The sequence below is a fragment of the Ursus arctos genome, unplaced genomic scaffold (genome assembly GCF_023065955.2).
Source record: "Ursus arctos isolate Adak ecotype North America unplaced genomic scaffold, UrsArc2.0 scaffold_19, whole genome shotgun sequence".
NCBI classification, from domain to species: Eukaryota; Metazoa; Chordata; class Mammalia; order Carnivora; family Ursidae; genus Ursus; species Ursus arctos.
Window position 1 is genome coordinate 43538024 of NW_026622863.1, and position 14193 is coordinate 43552216.

Consider the following 14193-nt stretch of genomic DNA (forward strand, 5'->3'; position numbering starts at 1 on the left):
CTTCTTGGCATGGCCCTAGCCTCCCTTGAAGGTAACCCCATGTCACATCCCCCTCTGTGTATCTGTCATGGCACGGGGCCTGCCATCTAGTGGGCCCTAAAGACATTTTTGCTGGCCAGACAGATGCCTGGCCCAAACATCATAGGCCCTGAGGAAATATTTGTTTAAGGAATAACTGAGTATTCTGGAAATACTTCCGTCTCCTGGTTGTGTAGCGAGGTGCCATCCTTTCTGGTTCCAAGTGTGCTGTTTCTGAGGGGCACACCGGCGTCCCTGCAGCCTGTGTGCTGTGAAAACCCAGTCCCGCCTGTTGGGACATAAGGGACCAGCTGTTCTGCTTGTCCAGAAACCTTCAGCACCTTGTAATTTCATGATTCTTAAAATCATGAATCAGGATTATGGGAAATCCCAAAGTCTGTCATTCTAAGCAGCGAGGTGCTGACTGGAGAAGTTGCAAAGCTGTTCACATCTGTACAGTACAGTGTGGACACACTGTGATTTAGAAAGACTGGCCAAGTTATCTCATCCCTCCCCCAGGCTGTAGGCAAGGCCTTACCCACATGGCTTTGCACAGAAGAAAACCTGCCTGGTTTGTGTGGCCTTCGAAGAACCTCACCCGTGGGAAATGCCTTTTTCTGTCAAACCTACAGAAAACCTCCTGTGCATTGGTAGAAATCTGTTTCTTCTTGGTCTGTTCAAGTCATTATTTTTTTTTAAAGATTTTATTTGAGAAAGAGCACAAACGGGGAGCAGCAGAGGGAGAGGGAGAGGGAGAAGCAGGCTCCCCGCTGAGCAAGGAGCCAGATGTGGAACTTGATCCCAGGACCCTGGGATCATGACCTGAGCCAAAGGCAGACGCTTAACCAACTGAGCCGCCCAGGTGCCCCTAAGTCAGTATTTTAATCAGTAGTGAACACCTGTGCTGGTGCTGGGGGATCAGCTAAGCTCCAGGTGGGACCTGCCCACGTGGCACTCCAGAACTGGGGAAGGGTCGCTGGACCTGAACAGTGGAGGTGGTGAGCGAGGGATCTGGCCTGACCCACCTGGGGTGTGCAGGAGCTCCCTCGATGGTCTCTGATCCCTTCCAGTCCTTTCTTTGTGGGGCAGCCATGCTGATTCTTGCAGATCGGTAGTCTGTTGGTCACTTGCTAGCACCTGTGTCCATCATGGACCCTCAAGAGGCAGATGCCCCACTTGGGTTTTAACCGAAGATGAATGAACAGGCTACTCACAGGCAGGCCTACGTTAAGGGAACCAGTACAGAAGAGTGAGGCATCCAGGGACCAGCCGCAGCAGCAGGGAGACATACCCACCGCTTTGGCTTGATGAGGGTGGAGAGGATGGGAGAAGTTTCTGGAAGCTAGAGAGAGCTAGGCTTTGGAAGAGGGGCCACCAGACAGGAGCTGCGGCTGTGAGTTGAAGGATCAGGGACGGCAGCCACTGCCACCACCCCCGCCCAGCAAAAAGGCCATAAAGAGAAAGCAATCCGCCAGCCTTTCTCTCCTGTCCCCTCCTGTCGCCTGCTGCCGCTTCATAATGGCAGGATTCACTAGAAGCCAGGTGAAGGTGAAAGCATGCAGAAACTCACCTTCCAGGGCACTGAGCAGGGCAGAGAATGGCAGAGACCAGATCTGGGGGTTCAGAGAGTGAATAGTGAGTCCAGATGGTCAAAGGATGGCTTGCTCTCACGATCAAGATGAAAAGTGCTAACATACCATGAAGGCCCTGAGAGGCCTGGCTCCCATCCCGCTCCTCACTGGGCTCAAACCACCCCAGCCTCATCTTTCCCAGTCAGGCCTTGTACGTGCCGTGTCCACTGCATACAGGGCTCTACCCTCAGCTCTTCCTCTGCCTCCCACTCAGCCTCAGATCCCAGCATAATTATCACTTCCTCAGAGAGGCCCTCCCGGATTCCCCCCGTAGCCCCCCCATCTATATCCTGTCCATCTGTTGTTCAGTCTGTACCCCGTTCCTTTCTTTGTCTTTATAAGTTAATTTGTAAGTGTATGTGTTTGGTATGCATCTCCTCCTGGATTAAAAGCTCTGGCGTCAGGGACTACTGTACCCCCAATGCCCAAAAGAGGGCATCCCAGAAATGCTTGTCACACAGAGGCAGAAATGTTACACTGTCCCACTTGTCACGTGGGGGCCAGGGTGGGGATGCTAGGAGTCAAAACCCGAACAAGACTTTACACTGTGTTTGGGTTTCATGGCATATGTTTTAGTCGGGAATCTCATTATTTAAAAATTATTCTACAGTTGGGAGAGAAGCATTAGGAAATCTCTCCTAATGCCGTGCTCACACAGTGAAGTTTTTGTGGAGGGTGAATACAATGCTCTTTAAGAAAATCTTAGGAAGCTGATTGCTCACTCATTGACAGTGACTCCTTCCGGTTTTAATCATCATCACAAAAACAGCGTAGCTCAAGATTTGCCAAACTGGAATCTACCACATAGTTTATATGTATGTGGTATGAGAGTAACTGAAATGGAACAGTGCTGGGAGAATTATTCTTGGAACGCCAATGGATGTTCTAACATCTGTCAGGAAGTAAAAACGCATGTATGTGCCCTAAGACTGTCTCATTTCCAGTCTAGTTGGCCAGCAACTTACTAGTTAGATGTAGATTTCAATTCTTAAAAAGCAAACTCCTATTTCTGATCGCATATTTACTTTCTAAAGGGAATCTCAAGTGCTTTTCTCTCTACCACCTATTTCTCCCTCCTCAGTATGGCTGTGACCCGATCCAAAGATGCTCCTCCTTTCGGTCCCCCGATCCCTAGTGGAACCACATTCCGCAAGTCTGATGTCTTCAGAGACTTCTTGCTGGCCAAGGTCATTAATGCCGAGAATGCTGCACACAAGTCGGACAAATTCCACACCATGGCCACCAGGACCCGCCAGGAGTACCTCAAGGACCTGGCAGAAAACTGTGTCTCTAACACACCCATTGACTCCACTGGCAAGTTCAACCTCATCTCCCTGACCTCCAAGAAAAAGGAGAAGACAAAAGCGCGGGCAGGCGCTGAGCAGCACAGCGCAGGGGCCATCGCCTGGAGGGTGGCGGCTCAGGACTATGCCCAGGGGGTAGAAATCGACTGCATCTTGGGGATTTCCAACGAGTTTGTGGTGCTCTTGGACCTGCGCACCAAGGAGGTGGTGTTCAACTGCTACTGCGGGGACGTCATTGGCTGGACCCCAGACTCCTCAACACTCAAAATCTTCTACGGGAGAGGGGACCACATCTTCCTGCAGGCCACAGAAGGCTCTGTGGAGGACATAAGGGAAATCGTCCAGAGACTGAAGGTAAGGGAGAGAGCTCCGCAATGGTGCAGCACTTCTGTGCTTTGGCCAAGGCCTTAGGGAACCCCCTCTGCCCCCAGCCCGTCAGGCCAGGACACTAATTGGCTCCAAGGGAGTCAGAATTGCCATTTACATACTAGGGGGTCTCATGGGCCCTGCAGCCTGGGTTCTTTCTGGAGACAGTTTGGACCATGCCCATGCCATCACCTTGGGAAGACAAAAGATAGATTTATTCACTCTAGATCTTGATGGAAAATATACGTGCATGCTTATGTTCAAAATGTAAGGGTACTTCCTGGAAGAATTAAAATAGAATGAAAAGCTTCTGAGCCATCGAAGGATAGGGCATAAATGGGACAGGGCAGGGGGTGGTGGAATATAAGAAAGCATTCTTAAAAAAACAAACAGTTATATAGCAGGAGTAATTCCGTATCTATAATCACAATAAATGTGAATGGTTTAACTTCCTCTATTAAAAGACAAAGATTCACAGTCTGGGTAAATTCTTACCGTAAGCTCCTGATAGGCAGCTCAGGCTCAGACTGTTGGCCAAACCAAGAGTGGCAGATTGGTTTCAGGTGACAGCTTCGTAGATGGTGGCCTGAATCATGGTGCTGAGAAGCCTCAGGCCACATGGGAGCCTCGCGGGAAGGAATGCTGTTGTTGGCGATGGGCTCCCGGTGCGTTTCACAGAAGGCCATGTCATATGTGTGAAATGGGGAAGGGAGCCTAACACAGACACAGGTTCTAGAGTCACAAGGCCTGGCTTCAGGTCCTGGCCCTGCCGCTAGCCAGCTGTGTGACCTTGAGCCAAGTTCTTAACTGCCGTGTGACTGACATTTTTCAGATGTCCCCACTTGAAAAATGGGAACAAAAATTACCCTACATCATGGGCAAGTTTTAAGGATTGGATGGGTTACGTTTCCCAGAGAAGCTTGCCTGACTCAATGGGCTGTGACCTCCAGATGCCAGTGCGTTCACCCTTCCGGGCCTTTGCCCCCTCTCATTAAGTTCAAGTTGGATTGATGGAGCCCTGCTCTCAGCTTCTCTGACCCCAAAATTCATGCTCAGCGTTAGATAGCAACATGGATGTGAGCTATGAGAACCAGGGCCTCCGTCTGTTTTGTTTACGTGCTCATGTCCTCTGCATAGATCAGGGCTGGCACTAGTAGGTGTTCAGTAAGTGCAGATCAATTGATTAGTTGAATGAGTTTAATTGGACCCTGACTGCACGCTGATAAGCAGCGTTCACACGCGAGATCACAGCCGTCCGCCCCACGGAGCGTAGGTATTGTTCTTACCCTACTTGACAGGATGAGGAGATTGAGGCTCTGAGAGGTACACTCTCACAGAAGGTCACGCAGCCAGCAGGTGGCAGACTGGGGTCTGAATCCAGGTTTTCCTGACTCTGAAACCCATTTGTGCCTACACTCGAGACTGGTAGCTCATTGCTCACTTGGCATCTTCACCTGGGGTCTCTAAGCCCCCGAAACAACATGTCCGAGAGCAGACTCCTGGTTTTCCTCTCCTGCCCCACAGAATTTTCCTGTCTCCAGAAAGGGCACGTCCGTCACTCCATTTGTTGAGGTCAGAAGCCTCAGCATCAGCCCCGCTGTTCTGTCACTCCCACACCCCGTCTGGCAGCACCACCTCCGGTGGGCGGACTCCAGCCACTTCTCCCCTTCCACAGCCTCCCCCGGCCTCTCCTGGACTCTGTAGTCACCTCCTCGCTGGTCTCCCTCGCCTCCACCCTTGCCTCCTTATGGTCTGTCCTCAGTAAGGCAACCCGAGGGATCCGATCCCATCACTGCTCTGCCCAAAACTCCCTGCCCTCTCTAGATGGAAGCCAGAGTCCTTGCAGTGGCCTCTGAGACCCAGTGTGACCCGGCTCCCTGTCGCTGTCTCTGCTCTGGGTACACAGACCTGTGCTGCTTCCCGAGTGTGCCAGGCAGGCATCCGGCCTCAGGGCCTTTGCCCTGCCCCGTGCCCTCTCGCTGGAGTACTTTTCCCGATCCCCCTGTGACTCACTTCCTCCTCTCCTTAAGTTACATGTCACCTTGTCAGGAAGGCCTCATTATGTAAAATTGCAAACCCCCCCCAGCTTGGCCCTGAGCATATTCCACCCACTTACCCTGCTTTAATTTTCCCCAAAGCACTTACACCATATGAAGCATATTTATGTATTTGTTGTTCGCCACTGTGTCCTCAGCACTGAGGTTGGAATGCAGCACACACTTGGCGAACTCATTCTGAACGCCCGGTTGCATACTGCCCTGTAGTAATAGCAAAAGCGAACGTCTACGTAGGGCTGTCAGACCCTGCCCAGCACCTTGCACGACTTTGCGTTTTTTCCTACCCAAAGCCCAGTGAAGGAGATACCTTTCTCATCCCCACTGAAGAGTATTCTTCCTCCCAGAATCCTGACAGCAGCTCACTTTTCTTGAGCAGTGACCATGCCGGGCACCGTGCCAGGTGACATGTTTTACCCACGTCCTCTCTGGGCTGCTCCGTCCCACGCCCACCCCCGACCCGATTGTCAGTGCAGCATTTTACAGCCTGTTACCACAGCCCCCCTCACAGTCTCAGTGCCCCAGAGCCCACTGAGGATCCGGGTGGCCAGGAAGTGATGATGTAAGCCATCTTTTGTGAAGGGACAAGCCTGTCATACACGACTCGTGACAGCAAGTCGGCTTTGCAGAGTCCTCCAGGGGAAGGAGTCCACGCCCTCCCCAACATAGTTGGGATTCAGACATCCTTTGTGTTAAGTCAGCAAGTATTACTGTGTGCTTTTCTCTGAGTCAGGCAGTGCTGGGACACAACAGTGACCATGATGGGCCCTGGCCGCCCTTCTGGGGCTCCCCTCTGAGGCAGAAATTGAACAAAAAGTTACAAGTGCCAAAAGGTTAAAGAGGGAGTATTGAGCACGCCAGGGGAACCTATCGTGGGGAGAGGTCTTGAAGCCACAGGTCGGATGCAGCTCCAAGACCTATTCAGTTAATTACCAAATCTTGACCTTCAGAAGATTTCACAAGAGTGTAGCTCCCCGGGGGCTCTGGCTACACTGGGCATATGTTTGCACAGGGCGGTGGGCAGCTGAAGCAGGGTGATAGGGTGTACTGTTTGGCCACAGTTCCACCAGCTTGCTTCTCCCTTACAGTACCCACCAAGTACCCCACCTTGTGAGCCCGGGCCAGGGGGTCCCTGAGGAAACAACTTTTAAACTGAGACAAGAGCAAGAAGTTGGAATCATCCTGGTGCAGAATGAGGGGGAAGGAAACAAAGGGGGCAGCGGGGAATATAGCATGGAGGCTAAAAGCAAGAGTTAAAAAGTCAGGTCTGTACAAGTTTTACAACTGTAAGATAAGCAATTTAGTTGTACCTGTCTCCCCAGTGAGATATTGGTGAAATTAGGCCTAGGAAGGGCTTCATCGGTGCCTGGCACACAAAGATCAGTCCCCAGGAAGATTAACTTTAAGGGGGGGCCTGGGGCAGTGTGGCCACATGTCATGGCACAGGTTCCTCTCAGCTGATAGGCATTCGGTCTCCTACGGTGTTCCCTGTGGCACGGGGCCCTTCTGGAATCTTGTAAACATCAGGAATGCTTCTGTTCTTCAGGTGGGGCTTCCTTTGGTTCATTAGAAAAGCAAAAGGGACGGAAGTGGCAGGACATTTAAGAGAGAAGCCGCAGAGATCCCCGACCACCCCTCCCTTCCCTATCTGAAATGGTCCAGAGCAGCTGTAGTGGGTGGTTACAGACCGGGCTGCCGAGAGAGACTCAGAGATCCAGGAGCTGAAACAAGATGGGATTTATTTCTCTTGGGGCTAATGCCCAGGCTGGTCACGGTGGCAAGGGACAGCCCAAGGACTCCAGTCCCTTCCATCTTGTGGCACCTCCTTTTCCTTCCGTATTGGTTGGTATCGCTCCATATCCATGTCCCTGTGAGCGGGAAGGGAGAAGGCATGAGTGTGGAGGGCAAGCAGTACTATTTGGAAGAACACAAAGAAGAAATGCCTTCACGTCTATCCTGCTGGCCCCAAGCAAGTCATATGTCCACAGCCAGCTGTGAGAGAAGCTGAGAAACGCGGGCCTCTGCTGGGTGGCCGCGCGCCCATCCAAGTCTGTTGTGCTGTGGGAGGTCTTATTACCAAAAGCAGGAAGGGAAGGATGGAAGATGGACAGCAGCTAGCAGGCCCGCTGCAGCCTCCAGGGATGGTCGGGGCCTCCCCACGCAGCCCCCCCTCCAGGGCTGGTGTGGCCTCATTGGTCATGGGCTCAGACACACGGGACGTTTCTCTGTCACCCATAGCCAGATTCTTTGGACACAAGGGTGACCGCTTCAGGGAGGAGAATTTGGACTCCCAGAGCAGAAGTAACGGGCTAGGATGGAGCCAGTCACACACAAGTTTCTCTCTCAGTGCACTAAACACTATCCTTTCCAACCAGTTTAAACTTTTTAATTATGGAAAACATCAAACAGCCACAAAAGCAGAAGGATTCAACCTAGCAAACTCCCAGGCCATCACTGGTTCCCTCAGCTCTCAGCCAGCCTGTGGCCAGTCTTGTTTCTTCCTTCCCTCCCTTCTCTTCCCCCGCCCCCGATTATTTGGAAACAAATCCGGGATAGCCTATCATTTCATCTATACACATTTCAATATTTATCTCGAAAACATAAAGACTGTTCAAAAAACAACTGTTTTGTCATTATCATACACGAAGCAGTCACAGTAATTCTTCACTGGCATGTGAACAAGTTGGGCTATGAAATCAATTGCTGGGTCTCAATCCAGAATTTTGGAGGAAAGGATACAGAGTGTCACAGCCCGTCCCAGTGAGTAAGGATAAGTACCGTTCTGGGGAGCGGTGCCGGGTCCCACATGTGCCCCTCACTGTGCAGACTCTCACCATCTAAATCAGATGTGGTTATGTCCTCAGGTGAGTGCTTCACCATCCACGTTCTCATTTCCGGATGCCTACGCTCACCAATGTGGTTGATTTGGGTTGCAAGGAATATGTGTGTGTAGATGGTCATGTGAATGCATAGAGTGATTTGTGACCTAAAATTTCCTCATGGAGCATAGCGGTCAGAGAAGGGCGAAAGCCCCTGCTGTCATAGGTATGTCAGGTGGCATCATTTCTAGCCACGGGATGGCTTTCCACCAGCAATTTGAACTGTTACATGTTCTGTTTCCTTAATGCAGTTTCTGGAGAGCGCAGACCGATCTCGATGTAACTTGTTCAGTAGCCGTAGCTGTGGCTTGTTAAATTAATCCTTTTCTCCCAAGAAGAGGAGGGAATTCCTAAGAACACACTGAGAGACTGGGGTTCTCTTCGGTGGGTCCTCTTATCTATAGTAATATGTGATCGTGGCGACAGTCACACACAGATGAAGCAGGGAGTGAATCGGAAGCAAGGCCTTGTGTGGTCTGGTCAGCTCCAGGTTGCAGGACAGTCTGAGGAAGAGATTGGGGAGGGGGTTGTGCCTCTAAGAAGGATACCATGAAGTAAAGAATACGGCGCAAGCTTCCAGCCAGCAAAGATCCCAGGATCTCTGGTCTGCTGCTTCTCCAGCCTACTTTGGTTAGAGTCATTGGGTCAGGATAAAATATTAGTGGGTTAAAACAACGAAGATTTATCTGTTGCTCACACTACATGTCCAAGCTTAGGTTCAGCAGGGGTCTCTGCTCCACAGTGTTCTCACCCTGGGACCCCAGCTGACCACAAACAGACACTCTCTGGAACAATCCCAGTAGCTGTGGCAGAGGGGAAAGGCCTCCGGAGGGTCTTGCACTGGCAACTAAATGCCCCAGTCTAGATGACATGACATGACAGTTCCACTCACAACTCACTGACCAAAACAAGTCCCAGAGCCCACCCACCACAAGGGGGCCAAGAAGTATAATCCCCCTATAGCTGGGAAGGGGGGAGGCCAGGGGCATTTGGAGAACACGGCTCATGACTGCCACGGTCTCTGCCAGCTAATAAGCCACATGTTTGCCTATCCACTTTCTTCAGAAGTCAAGAGCTGAGGCTGGGACTAGGTGGGTGTTTGTGCTCCTGTATCCTGGCATCACCTGGAAGGGATGGAGGTCAGCAGGGTCTTTGGCCCTGAAGGGGGGAAATCTGTGCAGGGGTCATCCAGAGCTGGCCCCAAACAGCTTCTCAGGCTAGATCCTGCCTGTTGCCTACAGGTCATGACCAATGGCTGGGAGACGGTGGACATGACCCTGCGGCGGAACGGACTCGGGCAGCTGGGCTTCCACGTGAAGTATGACGGGACGGTGGCCGAGGTGGAGGACTATGGGTTTGCCTGGCAGGCTGGCCTCCGGCAAGGTAGCCGACTGGTGGAGATCTGCAAGGTGGCCGTGGTCACGCTGACCCACGATCAGATGATCGACCTCCTGCGCACCTCTGTCACTGTCAAGGTGGTCATCATCCCGCCTTTCGACGACGGCACTCCCCGGAGGTAAGGGCATCTGCCCTGCAAGGTGGGAGCCGGGTGGGGGGTGGCAGCTTCCAGAGCACTGTCACCCGAGGCCCTTCCTCAGCAGGAAGAGCACTAATGGTGACAGGGGGAGCCAACATCTGTCGAACGCCTACCGCGTGCTACTTAACGGTTGAAGCTCTCCAAACGCGCACTGTCCCACTTCATGTCCGTGACAGCCGCACAAGGTGGGCACCCTCATCGGTCCCATCTTCTAGATGATGCACACGGCATTAAACTAACCTGCCCCGAGCGCGCGCTGCACTTGATCCACTGCTTCGACACACATTTATTGTGCCTCTAACGAGGTGCGAGCTCCATCTGAAGTGCTGGGGAGACAGCGGGGACGAAATGGAGCGAGCGCCTGCTCCCTTGGAGTTTGTGTTCTAGAGGCAGGGACAGGCAGTAATTAGATATAATGCAGGACCAGGCAGTAATGAGGTTTAAGAAGAAAATTAAAGCATGGTGGCTACAGGGCCTGCAGCATGGTGGGAGAGCTGCGCACGGGTCAGGGAAGGCTCTTGGGTGGAGGCAGCCACGTGGTCTTGTCTGGGCCAGGGGGTCCTGGACGGAGTCCGCACAGAGGCTCCGAAGTGTGAATGTGTGTGGCACGTCCATCTGTGCAGCAGACACCAGTGAGACTGGAACAGGGGCACCCTTCAGGGGGGCTTACGGACACAGTGACGGACTTGGGTTTTATTCCACATACAATGGGAAGACAATAGAGAGTTTGTCTTGTTTTTTTAATGAAACATTTCAAACATATCAAAAGTGTACCGAGCCCCATTTTAACACTTAACCAATACGCAGTCAGCTTTTTGTTGTTTAGTTTTTTTTCAAGCTCTGTACCTCCCTCCCTCCCTCCCTTGGATTATTTGAAGCAGTTCCAGTGATTAGAATGTATCTCTACGCAATAAGAACCTCTAAAAAATTATGACTGTATTGAAAAATTTTACCAGTAAGTCAGTATCAGCTTCCCATCTGTGTTTACCTTCCTGGTATATCAGAGAGATCTTCGTTAAAAAAGAATCGTTCTGTTAATCAGGCTCCTCCTGTTGTATTTGGTTGTTGGGTCGCTTCGGGCTCTTTCAATCTATAAGCTTTCCATCCCACTTTTTTTTTCCCCTTGAGATTTATTTGGGGAAGAAACCCAGGTCACTGGCCCTTTGGAGTGATGCATTTCCTGCATTTAGCTGCTTGCCATCCCCCTGGTGTCCCTTACCCTGTTCCTCTAGCACATGAATTTCCTGTACACTGGAGTTTGATGTAGAAGCTTGATCCAATTCTGGTTAGGTTTCTTCTGGTAACAACACTTCCCGGTTGTGTGTGTTGCCCTCTGTGAGTGATCCAAAGAGCAGAGGGTTCATGTGGTGGCACCTGACCCGTCTTCATACGTTGTCCCCCTCAACAGCCATGTGTCATTATTGCCTCCATCAGTTATGTCATCATGGGTCACAGAGTAGCAAGTACTGCTCTCAATTCCATCATTCCTTCTTCATTTATTGGCTGAAATTCTTCTAAAAAGAACGTTCCTTCAGTAACTGTTTGGTTACTCTGAGGTAGAATTGATCTTATGGGGAAGGCAGGGTAAATGCAGCTTTGAGAATGGTGACTTGGTGCCTCAGCAACCTCCACAGGTGGCCGGAAACAGAGAGAGAAGCACTACATCCCAAGTGCTGGACACACAGCTGCACAGAGGGCAGTCAGGCCTTGGCCCTCGTGGAGCTACTGAATGGGTCAGGGGAGGTAAACAGTTAACAAGGGAATAAGATGATTTCACATAGCAAAAGCGGGAGGCAATTGAGCATCATGGGAAGGCGGGCTCTGCAGTGAGATTACTTAGGTTTGAATCTTAGCTCTCCCTCATAGTAAACCATGGCCCTGGGCCAGTGGCCTCATACCCTGCGCCTCAGTTTCTTCATTTATAAAACGAGGGCCGTAATAGATCTTTTTCCAAAGATGGCGGTGAGGCTGGAGAAAAGCTTTGTAAATAAAGCATATAGAACAGCACTCGTCCTGGAGGGGGCACCCTAGAGACACCACCTGTGAGATACTGGGTGTGAGGGAAATAAAAAGCATATAGCCTGACTTCAGACCAGGTGGTCAGGGAAGGCCTGAAGGTGAGAAGGAGCCGGAAGAAGGACCTTGCAGGGAGGGCGTGGCCATTAGGGAAGTGAGGACAAAGGCCCTTGGCTTGTTGCCAGACCTCCAAGGGGGTCTGGAGCAGAGTGAGCCAAGGGGAAGGCTGACATGAGGTGACACGTGACCTCACAGGGCTGGTGTGACCCTCACTTTACAGATGAAAAACTGAGGCCCCGAGGGGACCCGTCAGTTGTGCAGAGTTGTACAGCTACTAACCTCAATCCAGGTTTCCCAGCTGCACGGTCCTCTGCCACCTGGGAAGGCTGCTGAGAGCTGTGTGCATGCCCAGCTGTGCTTGCTCCTCCCGCCCCTTCCTGCCTGCTCTGAACTTGGTAGAGGGCAGTTCAGGGCACGCCTAAACCCTGCAACCAAGGGCTGGGCCTCCCCTCACCCACCTCCCCAGTCTCTCCTCGGGACTCCAGTCAAGCCCCAGGCGTCCCCTTCTCTCAGCCTTCTCATGGCACCACGGCCCAGCCACACCCGCTCCAGGCTCTGCAGGGGCAAGTCAAGCCGAAGTAACTCCACAGGCAAGCTCCCCAGCAGACCCCCCTCTGCCTTGCTCTGCACACACCCTCACACCCACGCGCGTGCACACGATAAGCCAGTCCGCCTGTCAGACAACTTTCTGCGCACCGGAGGCGGCAAAGACATCCTTGGACCTGCAGGAAGGGACCAGCGGAAGCAACAGTAAAAGTCTGCAGGCTCCCTTCTCCAGCTTTGGGGAGACTTTGGGGAGACCAGGCAGGGAGGGTGTGACCAGACAGACAAGCCCTGTTGCTTGCCCTCATTAGGAGAAAAGCTATCATCCTACTCCCTTGACGGGGCAGCCACTGAAACAGGATCTCCTGTTTGCAAGGGCACGTGTGTGTTGGGACTTGTATGGTTTTTGTTGTTCTTCAAATGCAGAGGGGTCTGGCTGACTTCATTTGCAGAGCTGGTCACCCCACTTCTGGGGTCTCTCCAGCCTCCTGCTGCAGCCCTGGCCTCCTGGCTCAGATGTCAAAATAAGCCCTGACAAGAGACACATGGGGATGGGCAGAGATGCTCTCCCTCTCACTAGCCAGGCTCTGCATGGTGTGCATCGGGACCCCACTCTTCAGACACTGAATAGCAGAGTGGATCATCCGCACACTCCCAGGCCATCAGACGGGGGTTCTCGATTGAGCACTGCACCACTGGCCAAAGCTGAGCTGGGCCGGGTAGCTGGGAAAACGTCCCCCAGCCTGATGGGATGGTCATCGTGACGTCGGCTGCTTGCACAGGCCCAGGAGGAATGCTCTCATCTGACTTTCTCTGTCGCTTCCGGATAGAGGAGGCCATCTGGGATGCTTTTGTCACCTTCAGTTGGACTCAGGAGCTCTGGTCAAGGGGGTTGGAAACTTCTCTCTGAGAAGGAAAATCGAAACCCCGCAAGTGAGTGAGCAGATGGGGTAAGAAAGGAGTCCTCATGGCCCCCAGAAACTCAGCTGTCAGGAATTGAGGACAAGGGGGCAGTGAGGAAAAGAGGTCTGTGAGCCCAGGGGCATCCTCTCAGACGTCTCCGGCACATGGCTGAGACGAGCACACCCACGAGCGCAGCGTTGTTGGCTGAGACTAGAAGCAACCTAAATATCCAACCGTAGAGGACCCAGGCTGAGTAAATCCCTGGTCATCTGTGGGATGGGATAGTATTTGATTATTTAAAGGAAATAAAGTGAATTTGTTTGTACCGAGAGGGCCTGGTAAGAAATATTGTTAGTTGGGGAGCAAGAAGGGGGAAGCAAGATGGTATTTGGAGCTAAGTGTGCTGTCCTTTTTATTTCTGTTTTAAATAATATTTGTGTAGGATATCTGCATAGAAATACCTGCATAGGATACTTTTGAAAGAACATATAAGAAATGGAAGCTGTGATGTCTTTCTGGTGGGTGAAACCAGGGGACAGGGATGCCATTTTTGTCCCACTTTCTCAAACTTTGTCTTGTGTTGAAGCCATCTCCAGCAGCTTGGTAAAATGCAGATTCCTGGGCCCCCAGCTCAAGGAGGACTCTGACTCCAGTGGGCTGAGATGAGACCCAGGTATCTGCATTCCTCTGCTGAGTTCTCAGGGTGGTGTGGGTGCTGCTGGTTCTCAGACCGATGGGGAAGGATTTGTTCCAGAGCCCCCGCAGGGTGTGGCTGGACTTCAGAAGGTGGAAGGGAGACTCGACCTCTGAGCATGTGGGAACAGCAGGTGGTTTGGCCACAGAATCGTCTGGAGAAGGTGACAGTGCCAAGCCCTGTTTATT

General features: G+C 51.9%; 1 protein-coding gene across 1 annotated transcript in view; it reads left to right on the forward strand.

Annotated features, from left to right (window-relative positions):
• Positions 1 to 14193, forward strand: part of SIPA1L3 (signal induced proliferation associated 1 like 3) — a 225034-nt gene that overhangs the window by 152136 nt on the left and 58705 nt on the right. Inside the window, exons 9-10 of the mRNA XM_057314358.1 lie at positions 2731 to 3307; positions 9494 to 9768. Coding sequence (XP_057170341.1) covers positions 2731 to 3307; positions 9494 to 9768 — 852 coding nt within the window. The remainder of the gene's footprint in view (positions 1 to 2730; positions 3308 to 9493; positions 9769 to 14193) is intronic.